The sequence below is a fragment of the Pinus tabuliformis genome, chromosome 4_1 (assembly GCF_031772625.1).
Source record: "Pinus tabuliformis cultivar Carrire ecotype Pingquan chromosome 4_1, CPIR1, whole genome shotgun sequence".
NCBI lineage: Eukaryota > Viridiplantae > Streptophyta > Pinopsida > Pinales > Pinaceae > Pinus > Pinus tabuliformis.
The window spans coordinates 518119564-518141662 of record NC_142303.1 but is presented as its reverse complement, the minus strand read 5'-3'; the positions used below and the strand labels follow the sequence as shown (position 1 = coordinate 518141662).

The 22099-nt window shown below is 37.2% G+C and overlaps 1 protein-coding gene across 1 annotated transcript; it reads left to right on the top strand.

The window, feature by feature from the left end:
• Window positions 1-17738: 17738 nt before the first annotated feature.
• LOC149176850 (uncharacterized) lies at window positions 17739-18209 on the top strand. Its single transcript, XM_089421587.1, has one exon. It carries the CDS (start codon window positions 17739-17741, stop codon window positions 18207-18209), a length of 471 nt encoding a protein of 156 aa, XP_089277713.1.
• The last annotated feature ends 3890 nt before the right edge of the window (window positions 18210-22099 follow it).

The window sequence follows — 22099 nt, the reverse complement described above, 5'->3', positions numbered from 1 at the left end:
AGCAACCACTACATCCATCAACACATTCTTGGCTAGAATTTGGTCCAAGGACACTACTAAATCTTTGATAAGGCCAAGAAATTCCACTCTTCCTGAATCAAATGAGTAGAGGTCATGATAAGATTGGGTGATACTCAATCCTAGTTTATCCATAATGACTTTTGACATAAGGTTATGCGAGGCACTGGAGTCTAGCATGGCATTATGGAGGATGAAATCATGAAGTTTGAGACTAAGATAGAAAGGTGGAATTTTACTATCTTTAGGACTTCCCTCTAAGGCTAGACCAAAAAGAATTGCAGGCTCATCATCAACAACATTTACTGTGTTTGACATTTGGTCTACCTTTAGCATTTTAGCAATATGAAACTTATACTTATCATTCTTTACTAATTTAGTTAGAGGAATTGAAACTTTCAGCTTGGAAATTTCATTCTCTAAGCTAAATAGATTAGATTGTTTTTGTACCTCTTTTGCAGTGATGTCCTTCTTTTTATTCTTCCCTTTAGCTTGAGACTCCTTCTTATGACTTTTTCTTTGAACCTCCCTATCCTTCCTCACATTGCTGGTAGAGGCTTCATTGGTTTTATCTCGGCTCAATATGACAATCTGCTTTTCTTTATTTTGGTTTGCAGGGGCTCTATTTCTTTGCTTTGTGTATCTTTCTGTGCATTCTACCTCTTAAGATTCAATGTGACAGGTACATTTCTATTTCTTAAATTGTACTGCTTCTGCAAATGGCTGAGTGCATTTTGATATCCTCTTTGGTATTCTTCAGTTTGCACTGCCCATAGATCCTCACTTGCAAGTACAAGATGCTAATCGCTTGGTATGAAAGACTCCTGAGGAAACTGATCTTCCTCAGTCAGAAAAGTAGGTAGCTCATCTTCCTCAAAGAAATGATTTGCTTCTACAATTTCCTCTTCATGTTCTTCCTTCCCTTCAATGTAATTCTGCTAAAATGGAGTTCTTACTTGTCCCTGAGAATCTTGATTTTGCTGCTCTTTTTGCTTATTTCTGAACTATTACCCTCGAAAATTTGGATTCCTTATTGAAGGCTCTACTTGTTGATCTCTTATAGACATTCTGTCCATCATTCTTTCCATGGTTTTGATTAGATTATCAAGCTTTACATTAGAAGATGAGGAGGGCTCTTCTTTAAAGGCAACTTTCTTCTTGGGTCTCTCAGGCTTTGTTTTAGATTTCTTGATGAGCAGATTAGCTTCAACACTTACTACATTTCGCTGCATTTCTTCAAGAGTTGTGGGGTCTCTCTCCCTCAGTTAATATTCCACGTCTGGGTGGAAGGCATCATGATAGTGGAGAAGTGCTAAACCAGGTGGAGGTTTCATATCGCTAGGAATCGAATTATACAACATATTGAACCTTGTTGTGAATTCTTGGACTGCCTCATTTTGTTTTCTTTTCATGGAATTGTACTTAGCCAAAATTTGCAGCGGATTTTTCTTTTCTTTCCATCGTGCTAAGAACAACTCTATCAACCTCTAACAACTATTGACAGAATTAACAGTTAAACTGCGAAACCATTTCTTCACATACCTGAAAAAACTATGAGCTATGATTCTCATCTTAGCATCTTCTTCATCAATCTCTTCAAGATCAATAAAATCTACCAATTTGTCGACATGTTGCTGAGCTGTGATTTCTCAAATTCCATCAAACAGAGGGAGTATTTGGCCATAGTTTTAAGGTAGAGCAGCAAGTCGAGCAGGAAACATCAGAGGGGCAAATCGTGCCATGATTGTTGGAATATGTAGTAGAGGTACTATAATGGGATGTGTAGGTAAAGATGATGACACTGATGGAGGTGGTGTAAAAATAGATGAAGTAGCTGATGTATTCAGAGGTGCAGTAGAGGATGAAGTAGCAGTTAGGTTTTCAAGTTGATATTAGATGTAATATTTTTCAGTGGTGATATGAAGTTGGTCAGCTAGACTCTGGATTTTATCAAAGTTTAACCAAAGTTCATGATAAAATTTAGAAAATAAGGATTTAGAAGAAAAGAGGTGAGAATAAAATTGAAAATATTCAAGTACTTCTTCAGAAAGGCAAGGCTCAGGTTTTGAACTAAAAAGAGATAGGTCTAACTGAATATCAAAAGAAAGATGCTCAACAGTGAATAAATTTTCAGGCAAGGAGGTAGTCCTTTCTAATTTTCGAGCTGTACTTTTAGAAATAGGTGACTTGATTTTTATAAGTAGTTTTTCTGGGTTATCAGCAATCAAAGGTGGACTTGGGTCAGGATTTGACCTAGTATGTCTTTTAGGAGCCAGAATTTTCACACCTTTAACTTGATAGAATTTTTTAAATCAACCTATATTTAGATATTGGAAACTGTCACCTATAGAACTAGTATTCTTGAATTCCCTAATAGAACAAATCCCAAGAATGATATATTAGTCGTTTCCCCGACAACGACGCCAAAATTTTATTCCCTAAAATGTCCCAGGCTGAGGAGGAGATCGAAAGAGGTAACTTCAAACCACTTGCAGTTCAACAGCTAGCCCTGCTAAACCAAAGAGGGATCTCTCTAAGGATTTCTCAGTCAATGATTGGAATAGAAATGGATTTTAGGCTAGATATAATAGTTTTAATTGAGTTTTTGAAAATTTAGGGTTTATAGGTTGCTGGACCAAGGATGAGAAAGAACAATTAGGTTAAGGTCTCAAAGGGTTGCAGTAGCAGGCCTAAAGAGGAGAAAGATAACAATGTATTGTGATGGATTTAAGATTTTGGTTAATGTAGTATATGGTTTGAAGGCTTAAGAAATCATAATGAGCATGTATTACCATGAATTCATTAATGTAGAAGAAGAAATACACAGACATGATTTTCCACATAAACAGAGCTTTGAATATAAAGAATAATGTCTATATAACTATAAGGAAAATCAATGAGGAAAGAAAAACATGTTAAGAGAGATGAATTAATTTATAATAAATTGACATAGAAGGAAAACAACACCACAAACTCACTGCACAAGCGTTCCTGAAAAATAGTCGCAACTACTCCTTGATTAACTATATCAAAACATAAGATACAAGTCCTCTCCTCTGAAGTCCAACCCTTCTTTCTGAATGAGAAATGATAAATATAGAATCAAATAAACATTCTCCCAGCATCATGGGTCAAATCCCTAAGTGGTGGAATGGTTTCCAAGAATCTCTCAACCAACAGGTGAGAGTGAGAAGGTAAAAAAAACTCTTCTCTTAGACTTTGATTTGAGTTTTTCTTCCTTTATGAGGCCTAATTAATCGTAAAAACAACCTATCATGCCTATTTATTCATGATTACATCATATAGACTTCAAACTACTGATGTTACATGATGAAGTTAACTTTTACCAAGTCAAACTAAAAACCTGAGAAATTACATAGTGGAATTTTTACATAAAAATTCAGAAAATTACAGAAGCACAATGCTAACTTTGAGACAACTTTTGGATGCCTTTCTGAAGTCAAATTTTCAATCCGAGAGAATGGTCAACTAGCCTTGCCTTTTTAGTTTCCAGAACATATTTAATTTTTAAAAATTACCCATGGGAAGTCCTTCAAAAATTTATTCTCCCAAGATGTCTCCAAAAGTGCAATGTGTGTCAAAAAGAGGGGCAAAATGTTGATTTGTGACGCCTTTTTCTCATTTTTCTCAAAATATGAGCCTTTTTTGAGAAATTTCATGAAATGGGTTTTGAGAGGAGGCCATCATCTTTCCAAAAATGTAAGCCACTTGTCATTTGGAGCCCTGAGGAAAAAGTGCAGCGCCAAGGCAATGCATTTCTGTGACTAGTGCAATTTTTGAGCTTTGCACCAAAATTCACCAAAAACCAAAAATGCTCAGGAAACTCCCAAAATTGGTCCTAAAGTGAAAAATGAGGTTTTTTATGCTCTCATGAATACTTCAGCAGGCATCTTCAAGTTATCCCTCTCATTTTTGTCCTTTAGGGTTTCCTTTAGCTTGTTTTTCATTTGCTTGAGCTTGATTTTGCAAATCATGTTTCTGGTTTGATAGTGGTGAGCCATGTGCCTCAATAGCTGGTTGTACCTGTTAGAATTTTCAAGAAAATTCTCTAGGTTGCCATTGACCTTACCTAGCCAATACTCTTTGTCTTCACCGATTTCCAAGGCAATTCTATGTTCAATGTCCAAGTCTTCATCCAATAGATTTTGTTCTTTTTCTTTCTTCAATGCCATTTTGAGACCCTTGGTCCTTGGCTTCTTCTTTGCAACTTTCTTTTCATATTCATCATGTTCACCAAGCTCTAACACTGCTTTACCTTTTCCTCCTTCCTGCAACATCTTATATTGCTCTTTCTCCATGATTAACTGTTTGGCGAGCTGACTGTTTTATTGCTGAAGGAAGGAAATGATGAATCTGGCCCTTGCCATATTGTCCATGAGCTCTCTGATTCAGGAATGCTTATCCTTGATGATTTGTTACAAGTTTTAAGTTTCAACTGCTGCCTCTAAGTCAACTAGTTCAAAATCATGCTCAATTAGCTCCTCATCCTGTAAATGCGATCCCTGTTGTGCTGATGTCGAAGGCTTGGCCCTTTTCTCAACTTGAGAAGTAAACACAAGCCTTTTTCCTCTATGATATATTTTGGTCACCTCAGGTTTAGGCACCTTGGGAACCTCCTCTAATTTTCTTGATGACCCTACCTCCATATGCTATGTTGATGTGTGTTGGTGATGACTTGATGAAGCAGTTTGATGCCACTGCAAAGCTATTTCAATGGAGGTATCCCATGCCATGTTATTTTCTTCCAACTGATGGAGGAATACAATCTTTATTAAACTGTGATGGAAAAGGCTAGGGTGATGCTCTTTACCTTTCAACTGCACCTTCTCATACATTTTGATAAGACTTCTACACAAGTAATTACACATGTTGAGAGGTTTTAGAGCTGTGAAATGCATTAGCAGCCTAATGTGGTATCCATACAATCTGGAAAATCTTCCCTCACAGGTGAAAAAATTCATTACAACCTTCATCAATGGCGCATACTTTTCCAACAGGTATCTAAATGGAATGATGTGTGAATGAGCCTCTCTATAGGGTGATTTTAAGAAATTTTTGTATTGCTCAAGGTCTAGGCTCATGCCTTTGAACCAATACTCCACATGATTAGGTATCCTTGTGGCAAGAGAGACTGTAGCTACTGAGAATGTAAATTCAACCCCTGCTATGATTGATTTTTCCCCTTTTAGATTTGTGGCAATCTAATCAGTGATATGCTTATGAAAACCTACTTCACCCACCCTTTGACAAAACCCTAGGCAGATGGCATCTTCAAAGCACTGTCTAATGAATGGTGAAGAGTTGATTTCATTGCAATTTGTAGGCTCATACCTCAGGATACTCCTTCCTTTATGATGTTTTTTATTTTATGATGGTGAGGAATCTCCCTCCATTTTGATAAAAACCCCAGATAACAGGAAAACGGAAAAAACAGTGAGGAATGAGTGAAATGATTAAATGAGGGAGTTAGGGAAGGGAGACGATGATAGGGAAATTTTGGGACATGGATAAGGGTTGTAGAAATCTTAGGAAGTTTGAATGGAGTGAAATGAGTGAGGGAAATGAGTAAGAGAATTTAAAAAATAGTCCTACTAGGAAAATTGCTCAAATTGATAGGTATGAGCTAGGGTTTGTGAAAAGGTGAGGTAAATTGAAAGTAAATGAGTTGCCTGGTGGATGATATGGTGATTTATATACAAACAGAGGTATGAGATGGAAATTTTTAAATTTTGAAATGTCCTAGCCGACAAAACTCACCATTTGCATTTGCTTTGAAGCATGAAATTCATATAAACCCTAGATGATTTAAACTCACCATTTGAATTTGCTTTGACAAAAGAAAAGAGGGAGTAAGATGATGGTACTTACTTGTTGAATGGCTTAGAAGAACAAAAAATCATAATGCAAGATTAGATTTGGAATTTGGGTGAGTTTTGGCAAGTTTCGGGCCACTCTGTCTTGAGCAGAACACCATTGACGGAAGCGCAACGCAGTTCACAAAAGCACAATGCCTATCCTAGAAGCGCAACGCCAAGGGATTTTTTCCAATTTTAGATAGAAAACCCGTGTTTTTTCACTAGAGGAGGAGAGAGCTTGATAAACAAAGGAGGTAAGGATGCAAATGAAATATGTTTGGGACTGTTGGGCTTTTATAGGCATAGTATGATCCTCTTTCGAGTGAAAATGGGCCCACATACCTTTTTCAAAAGATGAATTTCACTCTTTTTTGAACTTGACCACCTTGGAGATTTGAAATCTAAACTTCTTTTACCTTTTTGAACAGTGAAACTTCTTTATTTTGGAACCTTGAGACTGTAGCCATGAAGCACTTATGAAATGACATAAAAATTTATTGAAAGGAGTTTCTTATCACAACTCATCTTATGCCGGATTTTATGGATGAAATGAAAATGGACCTTGAAACCCTAATGACCTAATGAAGACATTAGACTGAGTGAAATGTTGTTGATGATGACTTATATGGTGAAGACATTCTCTTTATTATGATACACTCATCTAAGTGATGTAAGCATCCGACATGCGAGGTTTTTTGAGAGAATAGAGATAATCCTAGACAAACTAACCAATGATCAAATTTTATGCTAAAAAATTAGTGACATGATAAAAATTTGACCTTGGGACACCTAGCAAACTTGGTAAAAGCATATTTGATCACTTGTGATAGGAAGAAATGACTGACACTAATAGGCACAACAATAACAACAAGGGGGTTACATTGTGAATAATAATGAGGGAATACACTAGTATTATAGGGACCTAATAGATCAATTTAAGTAGAAAGTCATAAAACCCAAACCATTGTCGATGAATTTGTTAATAACCCTCAAGATCCAATAAATGAGAGATTCACAACACTGGAAGATTAGGTCACCTATATAAGTTCTAATATGAACCTCCTTAGAGGTGGATTTGACAATATATATTGGAATTAGATATGTTGGAGGTTCCAACTCAAAGGTCAGATCATAGGGAAAATTGAGGGATTGAGAGGAACTAAAGGAGTCTAAGAGAGAACCCAAAAAAGAACAACTTATTTCATATTCAATGGACCATTGTCAATTATTGTTTGAGATGGAAGTAAAGGTTAAAATTAAGCCATATCAATATGAGATAGACACTTTGAAATTAAATAATTAGTTTCAATAGTTATAGGTTTATTTTAGCATTCATCACATAGAGGAAGAATATAAAATATCTTTCTCACATTTGAAACTAGAAGGGAATGCCTTCACCTAATGTGAAAATGATAAGAAAACTATAAGGTTGGAGGGGGATCCCCCAGTGACTAAGTGGGAGGGTTTCAAAACTCTCATAAAGTCCTAGTTCTACCGTATTGGGTATGAAGATGGCTAGTGGATCCAATGGAATTACTTTCGGTAGATAAAGGGTTGGAGTGTATATGAGAACACCACATAATTTATTAAGATTGCAATAATTTTGTGTATCTCTCTCGGGAACCATGATGTACTCCTAAAGTATATGGGGGTCCTACATACCATCTACATAAGCAAATAAACCAAAAAACGTGGATGAGGCTTGTCTACAAGCACAATACTTGGAAAGCACATGCTAGAAGAAAAGGAAGTCTAGTGTTTCAAAGTATAAGAAACACCAAGAAGCTTCCAAAGAAGGGAAGAATAAATGGAATAGGGGAAGTACAAAAAGACAATAGTTGTAGCACACTAATGAAAATATCTCGACAACTACTGCAATCACTGCAACAATGATGGTCATACACAGGAGAAGTATTGGAAATTACATCTAGAACTCAACACAAAGAGATGGAAGAAAGATGTGAAGAAGAAAAATATCATAGCCACATATATGAGAAATCAAGTGGAAAGAAACTAAAATATGGATGAGCATATCATTTGCATATTAGTGTGGAAGGGGGTGAATCAAGTATAAGAAGAAAAACATTAACAAGTTGACTGATATGCTTTCAATGCACCCACATCAAAGATCACAACTTTGGGAACTCTAATGGATATGTATCCCTTCAACCATGATGCATATAAAGGTACATAGGGGATGCTTACTTCAAGAAGCTGTTTCAAAAATTGCAGAGCTAGAGTCATGTGCATGATGATGACAACATAATTAACTGCTATATCTAGAATGGGTTGCACTACATACTGGAAAAGTTGTGTGTTCCTAAAGTTGAGTGACTACAACTAATTAGAGAGGCTCATACCTTTAAAGTTGCATGACATTTTGGTGTAGGGAAAATAGTGGTAAAATTATAAAGGTATGTGTACGAGAACTAGGATGAAATAAGATGTAGCTAGGTTCATAAGAGGATGTATGCTTTGTTGTACCAACAAGGGTTAAAAATTGAAGACATCACAACATTTCAAAGGGGGTCTAGCATATCCCAGAAGTGAATTGAAAATTAGGCATAGAAAAAAATGTCAATTTCTATTTCTACTTGTTTTTAAATGATTTAAATAATATAACAAAATGCCTAGTGAATGGATAATGGATAAATTACAGGTTACAAAATGTTATTGTGATTGGAAATTCAGTGAAGGGATTTAATTATTTGACTCACACAATTTACAATAATAACATCAAATTCACTACAATGGAAAAAGTGGCATTAGAATACAAATCGTATTATGTATTAATACCCTTCAAACAATCTACAGAAATTCATATATATAGATTTATTATTTGTTTACAAATCAACTTTGGTAAGTTACAAGCAATAAATACTGAACTCTGAGCCATAATTAACTTCTTTACATCTTCGCAATTTGAATAAATTCCATGAGTTTCACAAAAACACAAATCAGTGAGTTAGTACATTGTCTGTCAATGCTTTTCAAATTCATATGTTTTTGATAAGGAGAAAGACAAAGAAGCACGGTTGGCATTGAGTAATTTCCTTTGATTCTACTTTTTCTCATGAGTCACCATTTTATTTCCTCCTGTAACGCAATAATATTTATCTCAGGAAAACTTTACAATTTACAGAAGTCTAATATTCACACACTGAAAAACACTGAAAATACAAGATCTTGCTAGATTTTCTTGAAAGATAACCATAAAATTTAAATATCTCTTCCATCACCTAAATCGAAAAGATATTTAAAGATATTTTTACAAACTCTTAGCAACAATTACAAAGTTTTCTTGGAACGCACATTTTATGGAGGTATTTGCATGTTCCAGTCTGAATATGAATAGTCACACGATTTTGTCCCTTGAACTAATAAGTGGAATTGACCAGTATTAAAATGAGGTACAAACACTATCTTCAGAAGTTGTTTTTTGATAAAATTTGATGTTTTATTGTCTATGCAGTGTGAGCAATAAATTGTTGTTTCCAAGGCAAGACTTTGTGCTAGGTGGGGCTGATTAGATGTAGGCATGAGAAAGAACCACAAAGGTCCGAGAAAGTTAGAGGAAAGAGTTATGAAGGGAAAATTGATGAGAAAAATGAATCAACCCTTCACCTTAACAATTTTCCAACACTTTGTTGTGGTTTTCCAACCTTGAATTATGCACTAGATTGCTTCAAGTTCCTGCCCTACCTAGAAAAGGCTACTTCTCTCTCTCTCTCTCTCTCTATCTCTCTCTCTCTCACACACACACACACACACACACACACACACACACACACACACACACACACACACACACACACACACACACACACACACACACACACACACACACACACACACACACACACACACACACACACACACACACACACACACACACAAACACACACACACACACACACACACAAATATTCATATCTGATTTCATATAAAAAAATTATATTTATGAAAGTCTCAACATATTTTTGTTATACTCAATTCACTTCTTTTCTATGTGCATCTCTAAGTTGCGACTTGCGAAGCAGCTATAGGAAATTTCAGTCTCATGTAGACAAATACATAGGAAATAAAGGAGGTACTATATTTTTGAGTGTGGTTGGATGGAGTGGAAATTTTCTCATGTTATATTATTTATTGATATGGGCATTCAAATATGATGCTTATTCATGGCGTAAAATCCATCACCCAACACAGGCAAGATGTAATCTGCACATCGTTCTAGGATGTTTAATAATTTTTCCATTACCTAAGATCGAAAACAAGATTCAAGAGTTTCCTAGTGTAAATATGAGGGTAACACTATGGTGGAACACATTTCCAATAACATTACAAGAACCCTATCACATCGAGAGGTCAATGGGTAGAATCCAGGAACAAGTAACAAGAGTGCTAATAATGTGCACATGGGAGGTAGGGCCACCAAAATGTTTATGGTAGAAACTTCATCTCCTTCAGTAGGAATGCAACACCTGTGTGATTTATTCAAGGGGAGATGGATGTATCATGAATCCTATGTTTTGTATCCACTTGGGCTGTGCCCTCATGCTAACATTGATTTCTACTATTGAAAGAATGGTAGAATGGATTCCACTTTCAAAAGATGGAGATGGAAACCTCAGGATTGTGAACTTCCCAAGTGATTTATTTTTTCATGACAACGTTGGCTTGAATGTTGTTGTCGTTGAATCAATAAACTGTTGCTTCTTCTTAAGAATTTTCCAGATGTTGTTGGGTTTCTCATATTTTCATTTCATGTCTAGGTTCAATGCCTCTATGATGTTGGAAAGGTTGAGAGACAAACGACTGTTGTATGTGGGAGACTCCATAAACCACAATCAATGGGAATCCTTACTCTGCCTTATGAGGGTTGTAGTTTCGTACCATGAACCCACTCACAAGTCTAATGAAAACAACAAGTTCATTAAATATTTTTTCAAGGTAATTCTAAAATATGAGCTCTAGCCTAGATAACCATCAACCACAACTAGGTTGGTGGGTTGGTGTTATGTATAGTCTTTACTGCTTGGAACTTTTTTTAGTTAAAATTTAGAAAAATGGTTAGAATCATAGATATTAATTATTGATAATGTATAATTTGAATGTAATATGGATTTTAAGAATACTGAAAAAAAAAATTGTTATTAAAAAAATGCAAATTCAGTTATAAAAAAGTGCAATTCCAATCACTTTTTATAATTTTCATATTTGACTATATTATATATTTGATTTTGTCATAATGTGATATTTTATAACTACAATATAGTTCTAAGAGTTTAATTTATTTAATAGAAATAAATTTGATTGAAAATTAAATGTATAGATAATATATTGTTGTCAATTAAAAATGCATTTTTTTTAGTTTTTCATTATGGAAGGACTAGATGAATATATATCCCTCTTATTGAAATTAATACCAACCCTTCAAATTTTATTATTGGTACAAGCATGCTAAGTAACAAGAAACATGTTCTATATTAAACTTTACCTGCACTCATTCATCCTTGAGAAATAATTTCCATGGAGTTTCTGGGAGGTTTATGAACAACTAGGAACACACATGAGTACTTATTCATGGTGGTTGATAATTTCAATAAGATGTATGTTCTCATTCTTTGTAAAAAGAGCATTAATGATAAAGAAGCATCAAACTTGTTCTTTGGATAGGTATAGGTGCACTTTGGAATCCTAAGAAGCATGGTTTCAGGGACACAATATTTCTTAGTTCATTTTGGATTACATTATGGGATAATGTGGATACAAAGTTAAAGAGGTCTAAAACATGCCATCCATAGATAGATGGGGAAAAAAATGTATTCAATAGGACTTGGTGCATCTTTTGAGGATTACGATAAAATGTGTCCAAAGACTTGGAATGATAATTTGGTCTATATACATCAATCTCATAAAATGGAAGTCCACACTTATACTTGTAAGTCCCCATTTGAAACTTGTTTTGGATATTTTTCACCTTCACCTTTGGATATTGCATATGGATTACAGGGAGGAGTGAGGGAGGATCATATAGGGGATTTTTTAAGGGAAGAAAAAAGTGTTGGGAATATCAAGAAGATCCATCCACAAGTAGATTAGATGTTGCATAATTCTCAGGAAATATACAGGGCCATGCATCATCAACACAAGACACAAATTATTTAAGGTGGGAGACAAAGTATGGTTATAATTGAAGAAGCAAAAGGATACAGGGTCCTAGTAAGAAAATCAATGATTTTTATACAGTCTCTTCAAGATATTAGAAAATATGTGAGGTAATACCTATAGAGTTAATCTACCCCCATACTTGCACATTTACTTAGTGGTGAATGTAGAAAATATGACTCTTTATGAGCATTCCATGTTGGATTAGGAAGAGGAACGTTTCCTAGCTTCTGTAAAGGATTTAGCACCAAAAGCTTAGGCAGATTTGGTAAAGGATACAATTTTGTACAAGTGTATCAAAAATATAATACATATGTAGATCATCTTTGGTAGATTGGGTTGAAAGGATATCTTCCAAGAAAGGCTAAATGGTACTCTAGGGAGAAGGTAGAGGAAAACATTTCTCACTTAATTCAACAAAATATTTTAGGGACTAACGCCTCCCAAAATGGGGAGGTATGATCCAAATTAGATTGTTATATATTTTTAATCCATATTTATGCTTTAAAAGTGGAAAAATGGGAGGAATCATCTCAAAGGACTATTTTTATTAGCACGTCTTAGTTTCACAAATTGGGGTTTAAAAACCTTACGGAGGAAGTTTGAGGCATTTAATGAAGATTTTTGGGGTCTAAAAAGTCTTGCATATGAAAAATACCTTAGATCTATTATATACTTAGATCCCATTCAAGTTTTGCAAGAAATACCTCAAACACAATATGTATCTAAAAGTTATGCCACCTGAATATTGACCTTGTTTTTGTCCACCATGATTCAAGAGGATGCTATGTTAGCCACATCACTTATGAAAAAGGGGTTATCCACATGACTATCATGGAGAATAATATATAAGGGTTGAGTTGTAACTCATATTCACGGTTGGATGTGTCAAATTTAACACCCAGTTGGCTATTGATTGTGTTATAACTGGGCCATTAGAAGAACAACAGGTTTGGTTCTATTCTAGTGCATTTTGTTTTATAGTTGAGTAGAGTAGCCTAGAGTGTATATGGAGAGGGGAAAATAGGGATGGTTTATGTTCTGTAGCATACTATATTCCATAGGTCTCACTCCTTTATATTTTCACCATTTCCATTCAGAGAAAGAGAGAGCATAACAACCTCACCTTCCAATTGGGTTTTCTTTCGAAAGAGTTTCCTAGGTCATATCTTGTGCTATTGAGGTTTTGTGAGTAATTTTATATTCCTTATATATTTTATAAATTTTATATATTGCATGTGTAAGATAAAATAATAATTTAATATATCCATAAAATCTAAGGAAAATTAATCTTCATAATATAGAATTTCAGACTTTAAAATCTTTATGAGATTTGTTGTGATGAACTATCTAGTGGAACACCCACCACCATTTACGAATAAATACCAAATGTAATTTTAACCTTGTACAATTAATCGCTGCAAGTATATTATTATTAATAAAAAATGCAACGACACACACATTAACACATAGATTTTAACATGGAAATAAAAACCATGAAAACTAGAAAGTTTTTTTCAAAATTATTCATCTTTACAATATTCCAATAGTGTATATATATATATATATATATATATATATATATATATATATATATATATATATATATATCTATATATATCTTGGATGAAAATACAATTGTATTTCCTTAATCAAATCTACAAAACCATGGGCTAAACCACCATGCAACAAAATTGCTAAAAGTGAAATCTAACTAAAAAATACCAAAAATGGATGTGAAAAATAGGCCATTTTTATTTTCTTTTTTCATGGATGCTATTGTTAAAACTCATATAGGGGGAGATTCCACCCCCATGTGAACCCCCAAGTAAGGGGAGACTCCCCCCCTACGATACTCCTAAACAAGGGGGGCTACTACACCCATGTGGGCCCCCACTACACTCGATGCATCATACAACAAATGGTGGTAGACATGCAAAGACATTAAAACATACCCAACAAAGGAGAATTGTACAAAAATGGTTTTTGAGTTAATGTCTAATGGTAAATCCATAGTGGGTTCCCATTCCTTTGTGTGTGCATGTTATAACCGAAGCAAAGAGAGTGAAGTATAGACCTCACTTTCTAGCTGGGTTTTCTCTCGTATTAGGTTTCCCATCATAATTATTGTGTTCATTGGTATGGATGCTGTAAAATTGTGCCTATTATTTTAGTTTTGTATTTCAATTATTTCATAAAGTTAAATCAAGGGAAATACTTAATAAATATAGGATGTAAGGAAAAATTAATTTGCATGGCCTAAAATTAATTGTTCTAGTGGAATATCCATAATAGTTTACAAATCACATATAGTGTAGGGACTTTTTATTGAAGACATAAGGAAACAAATAGTAGTGTCATTAAAGGTATTTTCAAAGTTCACTGTGGTTTATCCTTGAATGAAATTGTTTTAATTTTTTAAAATTTATTTAAAAAAGTTTCCCTTTGTCTATTAGTAAAAATAACATTTACAAGGTGTTTACACAAAAAGTAGGTCATGTGCAAAACATCTATAGGCATAACATAGAAACGAATAATAATGTGGGATGGCTTAATAAAAATCACTTGCAATTCCAATTTAGAGAAGGCACATGCCATGAGGGAGTTATAGGTTTAGACTGGGTGTAGTTTCCAAGGAAGGTGTCACATGCAGAGATGCATTGACATCTCTCCTAGTGGGCAGTCTATTCTAGGATATCTCTATTGGATATGTGTTGTATTATTTATATGTAAAAACACTTTACATCTCAATTCACATGTTCTAAATGGGGTTTGGGTGGATTTTATCCCATTGTAATCTAATACCCCTTAGTATATTAAGGTAGTATGAAGTTGCGAAATATATATGTATTTCATTGTCGTCACTTTCTTAATATAACGAAAAAGAGGTGTGGCTCCAAATTTGTTGGTTTTGTTGATTAAGGGTTTCAAGTGTTATAGATATCTTGTGTAGTATGTATGTATATCATTGTTTACTTGTTTCTTCAAAAATTCTATTAGAATTTCTTCTCTTGCATAAGTTTATTGGGCATTATTTTCAACATTTGGTATGATAGTGAAAGTTATTGGCTTTAAGGAAATTATAACACCCCTAGCCATTAAATGGGGCATGTTACCACCTTCGCAGACTTGTGCTTTGATTTTTTTTCTTGATTTCATTTCACACAATTTTTGTCATACATTTCAAATGCATTCTATTATGTGATAGACACATGTATCTAACCATAAAATAATGATAAACATATACAACCTAATTAACCATGAGAAATATGTGTAAATCCATGAAATATGCACAATTGAGAATATATCGACACAAGAAGAACCACTTATCATATGAATACAAATACAAATTTGAATATAATATCTTTAGGATCATATGATTGTCTAATTGGTATGGATTGACTAGAAAAGAATGTTGCAGCACTAGATTATTACAATAAAATATTAACTTTCCTAAATGAATAAGGGTAACAAAGGGAAGCGTAGGGAATACAAAGGTTGATTTTTATCAAGGAGGTATCAACTATGTAGTTGAAAAACAATTTTAGAAGAGGGTGCCAAATTTATGCTTCCCACATGGAGGATATGGCTATGGATCGAGAGTTACTACCGAAGAGAGACATTGACTTCTCTATAACCTTGTTAACGGGAGCTATGCCAGTGTCTAAAACACCATATAGGATGAGCACACCAGAACTAAAAGAGTTACAAATGTAGCTAGAAGAACTATTTGGAAAAGGATATATACACCCAAGTGTATCACTATGGGGTGCCCTAGTCTTATTTGTTAAAAATAAAGATGACACACTAAGACTTTGCATTGAATTTTGTCAATTGAACAAGGACATGGTGAAGAATAAGTACCCATTTCTAAGAATAGGTGATTTGTTTGATCAACTGAGGGGAACTAAGGTATTTTCTAAAATTTATATAAGATTGGAATATCACCAAGTGAGGATTAAGGAAGAGAACATTAGCAAGATAGTGCTTCAAACTCAATATGGAAATTATGAATTTGTAGTGGTGCCATTCAAGTTATCTAATGCACCAAGTGTTTTTATGTGCCTTATAAATGATATCTTCTAGAATTATTTGGATAAGTTTGTTATTATATTTTTGGATGATATCCTCATATTCCAAATCTAAGGAAGATCATGAGAAACATTTAAGAATGGTGCTACAAGTACTTAGAGAGAATCAACTATATGCCAAATTGAATAACTACTCATTTTACAATAGAAATATTTAGTATTTGGGTCATATTATTTCAAAAGAAGGGATATCAATAAACCAACAAAGGTTAGAGCATTTGAGGAGTGCCCAACAACCAAAAATGTAACAGAGGTAAGTTCTTTCATGGGTTTAATAGTTTATTATAGAAGGCTTATTAGAGGGTTCTCGAGGATAGCCAATCCCATTAATCCCTTATGAAGGAAAGGTGCAAAATTTGATTGGTCTCATAAATGTTAAGAGGAATTTCAACAATTGAAGAGGTTGATGACAAGTGAACCTATATTAAAGATAATATACCTAGACGAATAATTTCTTGTGTGCACATATGCAATGAACAAAGACTGGGAGGAATTCTCATGCAAAATGGGCATGTGATATGTTCTAAATCCAGAAAGGTCAAGGGGCATGAAAATATTATGCCACTCATGATTTGGAGTTGGAAGCCATCATACACGCCTTGAATATGTGGAGGAATTACCTCATAGGAAATAGGTTTGAATTAAAAACTAACCACAATGGGTGGCATATGATTGGGAGAGGAAATGATGGCTGCGAAGGGAACTTTGCCTCGATCCAACCCTAACACGGACTAGGGTTTTTCTTACTGCAGTCTGCTAGAGCTACCCTCCCCGTGTCCTAGACCGCCCATTTTTCCATCTGTCGCTATCCTCTGAACGTCGTTTCCATGCTCCGTCTGTTTACCCACATAACAACCTGAACCCTCTACTCGCGACCACGTTTTTCTCTACCATTTACCCCATCTGTCACTGTTAGCCCCCATCAGTGATGATTATCTCCGAATTCGGCAGCAACTGGCATAACCCCCAGAGTAGTTATGGACACAGAATTAGTGGATTATTCGGAAGACCCTCTCGTGGGTACCTCCATATTTGGCAGAAACACAAGCACAAAGGGGTTTTTTCCATACAACAATGACCTGACTGAAGCTATCGCTCCGCTACCCTCGATCACGGGACCATCCTGCTTGGTCATTAACCTACTTGATGCGCCGCCCTCCTAGCCGCCTTTCGCTACTCCTCCACTGTCGCCTACCTCCTTGCAGTTTATGGCTCAATGCATTGGCCCTGACCTTCCACTTGCACCTCTGGATACCCTTCCCTCCAGCCATCCGCGGGGTCACACTACCCCTCTCATTCATCTCACGGTGTGCCTCCACTCCATCAAGGTCCCTCCTCCTCGACACCGGCATCGTTCCATCTCTCTGGTAGCTTCACGAAAATCCCCCCCACTCCGGATGCATTCCCCTTAGACCCTGACCTGAATCCCTCAAACCCTAACCCTACAAACCCTCCCTGCAGTGGAGCTTAGAAGGACACCACTATCGTGGATCATAGGCCTGGAAAATGACAGAGGTGTGTGAAATCAAAGGCGCAAGATGTAATAATCAATTGGGAAGAAGACTTTCAGTGGGGAGAAACCATGGACATGGCTGAGCGAGTCCTGGTTGGGAGAGTGTGGGGAAGGAACTATTCGGCAGCATGGCTTAAACAATGGGTTGTTGAAATATGGGGACAACACCTGGCAGAATTTCCCTTTGTTCAAACCTTTGTTCGCAGCTGGTTCGCTCTGTGTTTTGCTCGGGCCGAACACACAAATTGGGTTTTGTCCTCATTTTGGCATATTGAACAGGCACCTGTGCTGTTAAGGAGATGGAGCCCTCTTTTCGATCCAGATAGGGAACAACTCGGGGCTGGGCCTCTATGGGTTCGCCTTCCCGGATTGCCGCCTCAATTCTGGTCTGAGGACATCTTTAGGCGCATAGGAAACACACTCGGCACATACCTGGAATACGATAAATTGTACCTCACCACTGGGATCATGGCCTTCGCAAGGATCTTAGTACACCTGGACATCAGGGAAGGGTTACAAGAGCAAATTACCCTGCGCTAGAGGAACTACTCGCGAACACAGATCCTCGACTATGAGGGGGTGCCATTCAGATGCAGGCATTGTCATAAAGTGGGACACCTCTACAAAGATTTCCCTCTACTGAGGAAAGCAAGGACTGAGAATAAGGGGAAGACAATTCCCACAAAGGAACATCAGGCACCGACTGGTCCCCCCCTTTGTCTGATGCAATGGAACATGCAACTCTTGATGTAGCTGAACCTCTCCCGGCCCCAGCGACACCGAAGAAGCATGGAAAAGCATCTCTTCAGCCTCCCTCCCCACCACTGACTAGGTCAAGGGCAACTGCAGATACCGCGCTATCTTTGGGTATGTCACCTTCTGAACCTTGCTCAGTAATTTTCTCAAATGCATCTGATTGCTTGAATGTATCCTCGAGTTCACAGCAGAGTTCTGATTTTAGGCCACCTCCCTCCATTACCCTAGAATGTCCTCTGCGGCCCACAGGGCTTCACTCAATGAACATATGACATATCATGTGTGTTCGTGGCATACTAAACAATACCCCTAATTTGACTACATATTGAAAAATACCTCTAAAACTCACATTAATTAACCCCTTAACAATATGAACCCAATACACCTTCCCAGTTTAAAAAAATCCTACTTTCAATAGATATTGTAGGTATCCATTTTTTCATTAACATTTTTTATACCCCTTTACAATTTTTATTCCCCTTCACATTTTTTCATTAACTTTGAGCTCCATTTTTTATACCTATTGATATAAAAACCCTTTACCCCCTATATATCTCGCAATATATTATGTCATTTTTTCCTTAATATATATCCCCCAATATGAACCCACGTGGTATGGTATTGCTCCCCCAGAGCCCCTTTGATGCAGCCCCCTCCCTCCATTTTCTCTTGTACTCCCCCTTCCTTCCCGGAGGCAGAGTCATCTGATAACTCCACCCCTGATCCTGGCTCCCTCACCCACAGATACCACCTCCGCTCCCTCTCCTGATCTCGGGCCCCAGATTCCATTGGCATTGGCCTGGTTCCTTCCCCCATCCCTTCGAAGCCCCCTAGAGGTCGACCATCCACCTTGTCGAAAGAAAAACAATAGGCAGGGGAGGAGGTCATCTCGGGGCGCCAACTTACTCTTGACAGGGTTCTTAGAGCACAGAATTCCCTGGGCTCGTCTCCCCCATGAAGCTGCTCTCCTTCAACTGTTGAGGGATTGCTAGCCCTGAGAAAAAACTAGCTCTACGAAGACTCCTTAAGTCTGAATTGATTGATGTTGTCTTCCTTCAAGAAACCCTGGGTCTTGCTGATTCCATATCTCACCTCCTTGAATCTATGCTCCCCGGATGGACCTTCCAAGCCATTGATGTAAATGGTCGTTCAGGGGGCATTTCCCTGGGTTACAATCCCCACCTTATCAAGATGTACAACATTTGGGGAGGCATTGGATTCATTGGGGCAGACATCTTCTCATTTGAGTTGGGTACTGATATCAGACTGATAAATGTTTATGGGCCTTGTCATCATCGTGAAGAATTCTGGGAGCACCTGCTGTCCTCAGACATACTGCAACCTAACAACATCATCTTGGGAGGGGACCTAAATTTTTCTATGGGTTATTCAAAATCTTGGGGACACCATGCCCAGGTCGACCCTCTGTCTGTCTTCTTTGAAAACATTCTGGAGACCCACAATTATATTGATATCCCCTCTGCAAGGTTGCTACCGACTTGGAGGAATAGAAGGTGTGGAGAGGACAATCTTGCAAGAAGGTTAGATCGATTCCTCATCAAGGAACGATTACTGGAGAGAGGTCTCACTTTCCGACAATGGGTAGGCTTAGGGGGAATATCCGATCACTTGCCGATTTTCCTTGATATTAGGGGAGGCATAAGAAAACCTAGAGCCCCCTTCAAATTTAATTCCACCTGGTTGAAGGATGCCACCTATACCTGGATGATCACAGACTTCTGGAAGTCCCACCCTCCCACTGTTGGAGGGAACATTACAGAAGGTTTTGTCAGCAATCTAAAAGAATTGAAGAGGTTATCAAAAATCTGGGCTCATAATAAGAGAGAACAGGAAGAACAAAACCTTAGTAACATTGAAACAGAAATTGCTGCGTTGGAGGACGAGAAAAGAGGGGTTTTTATATCAAGAGAACAGAAGGACAAGCTCACCAACTTAATTGCAAACAGAGGGAAGAAACATGGAGATTGCGAAGTAGAGAAATCTGGTTGATGGAGGGAGATGACAACACAAAATTTTTCCACAAATTTGCAAATGGACGAAAGGCAATCAATACCATTTGGAAACTGACAAATGAGCAGGGAAATGAGGTGGATACTTTCCAACAACTGGCCTCTCTAGCCACATCCCACTTTAAGAAGATCTATCAGGCACCCCCCAATGCCACCTTGGTGGAAGTCATAAGAGTAGCACAATTTTTCCCTCGGTTCGTCGATCAGGAGAATGCTATGGATTTGAACAGAGAAGTCACACTAGGGGAACTGGAGGCTACTCTGAAATGGTTCAAGCGGGATAAGAGCCTTGGACCAGATGGCTGGTCGGTGGAGTTTTATATGGCTTTTTTTGAAATCCTTGGAGATGATCTACTCAAGGTCATTGAGGAATGCAGATTGACTAGCCATATGCATGGAGCCATTAACTCCACTTTCATCGCCCTCATTCCCAAATCAGACAACCCGACCTCTTTCGATGACTTTCGGCCCATATCCCTATGCAATTGCATTTATAAAATCATTTCAAAAATCATTGCAAACTACCTCCGACCCATCCTCTCTGCCCACATCTCCTCAAAACAATTTGCTTTTCTCCAAGACCGTCAGATTCATGAAGCAGTTGGTACAGCTTAGGAAGTGCTACACTCTATCCAGACGAAGAAGATTAAAGGTATGATCCTCAAAGCAGATCTATCAAAGGCTTTTGACTGGGTAAGTTGGATATACATCAGAATGCTCCTAACTCATTTAGGATTCCCATATGGGGTTATAAAATGGATAATGTGTTGTATCACAAATATATCCTTTGGTGTCTTGATCAATGGAGCAACATCTCCCTTCTTTCACTCTGAAAGGGGACTCAGGCAAGGATGCCCCTTGTCTCCCTTACTTTTTTTACTGGTTATGGAAGGGCTCAGTAGACTTATCAAAGATATGCACCACAGAGGTCAACTATTGGGAATCAGGATCACTGGCAGGTGCATGATAACACACCTCCTCTTTGTGGATGATGTGTTAATTTTCCTCAATGGGGGAATTGGGGATTTGACTGCTCTCCAGCATATTATCACCCTTTTCCAAACTGCAACAGGTATGGCCATTAATAACTCGAAATCCACCCTCACTGTATCTGATTTCTCTCCTCATGAGATACAGTTTGCCCTTCACAGGTTTCCTTTCACCTTGTTACAGTTGGAAGAGGGCCTCAGATATCTGGGCTACAGGCTGAAGCCACATGGCTACAAAATAGCTGATTGGACATGGTTAATCTCAAATCTAGAAAGAAGGCTTAATATCTGGTATCATAAGTATCTTTCTAGGGCAGGAAGACTCGTTCTCATCAAAGCTGTTCTCGAAGCCACTCCAGTGTACTGGATGTCCCTAGCTTGGATACCTAGAGGAATCCTCTCTAGAATACAAAACCTATGCTGCAGGTTCCTTTGGAAAGGCAAACAAGCGGGGAGGATTTTTGCATGGGCAAAATGGGATCTGCTCACCCTCCCAAAGAAGTGGGGAGGTTGGGGAATCAAAAAACTAGAAGACTTCTCCTCTGCATTGGCGGCCAAGCTGGGCTGGCAACTAATCACTACAAATAGCCTCTGGACTATGGTGGCCTCCTCCAAGTACATAGCTCCCCTTAACATGATGGACTGGCTGAGACAG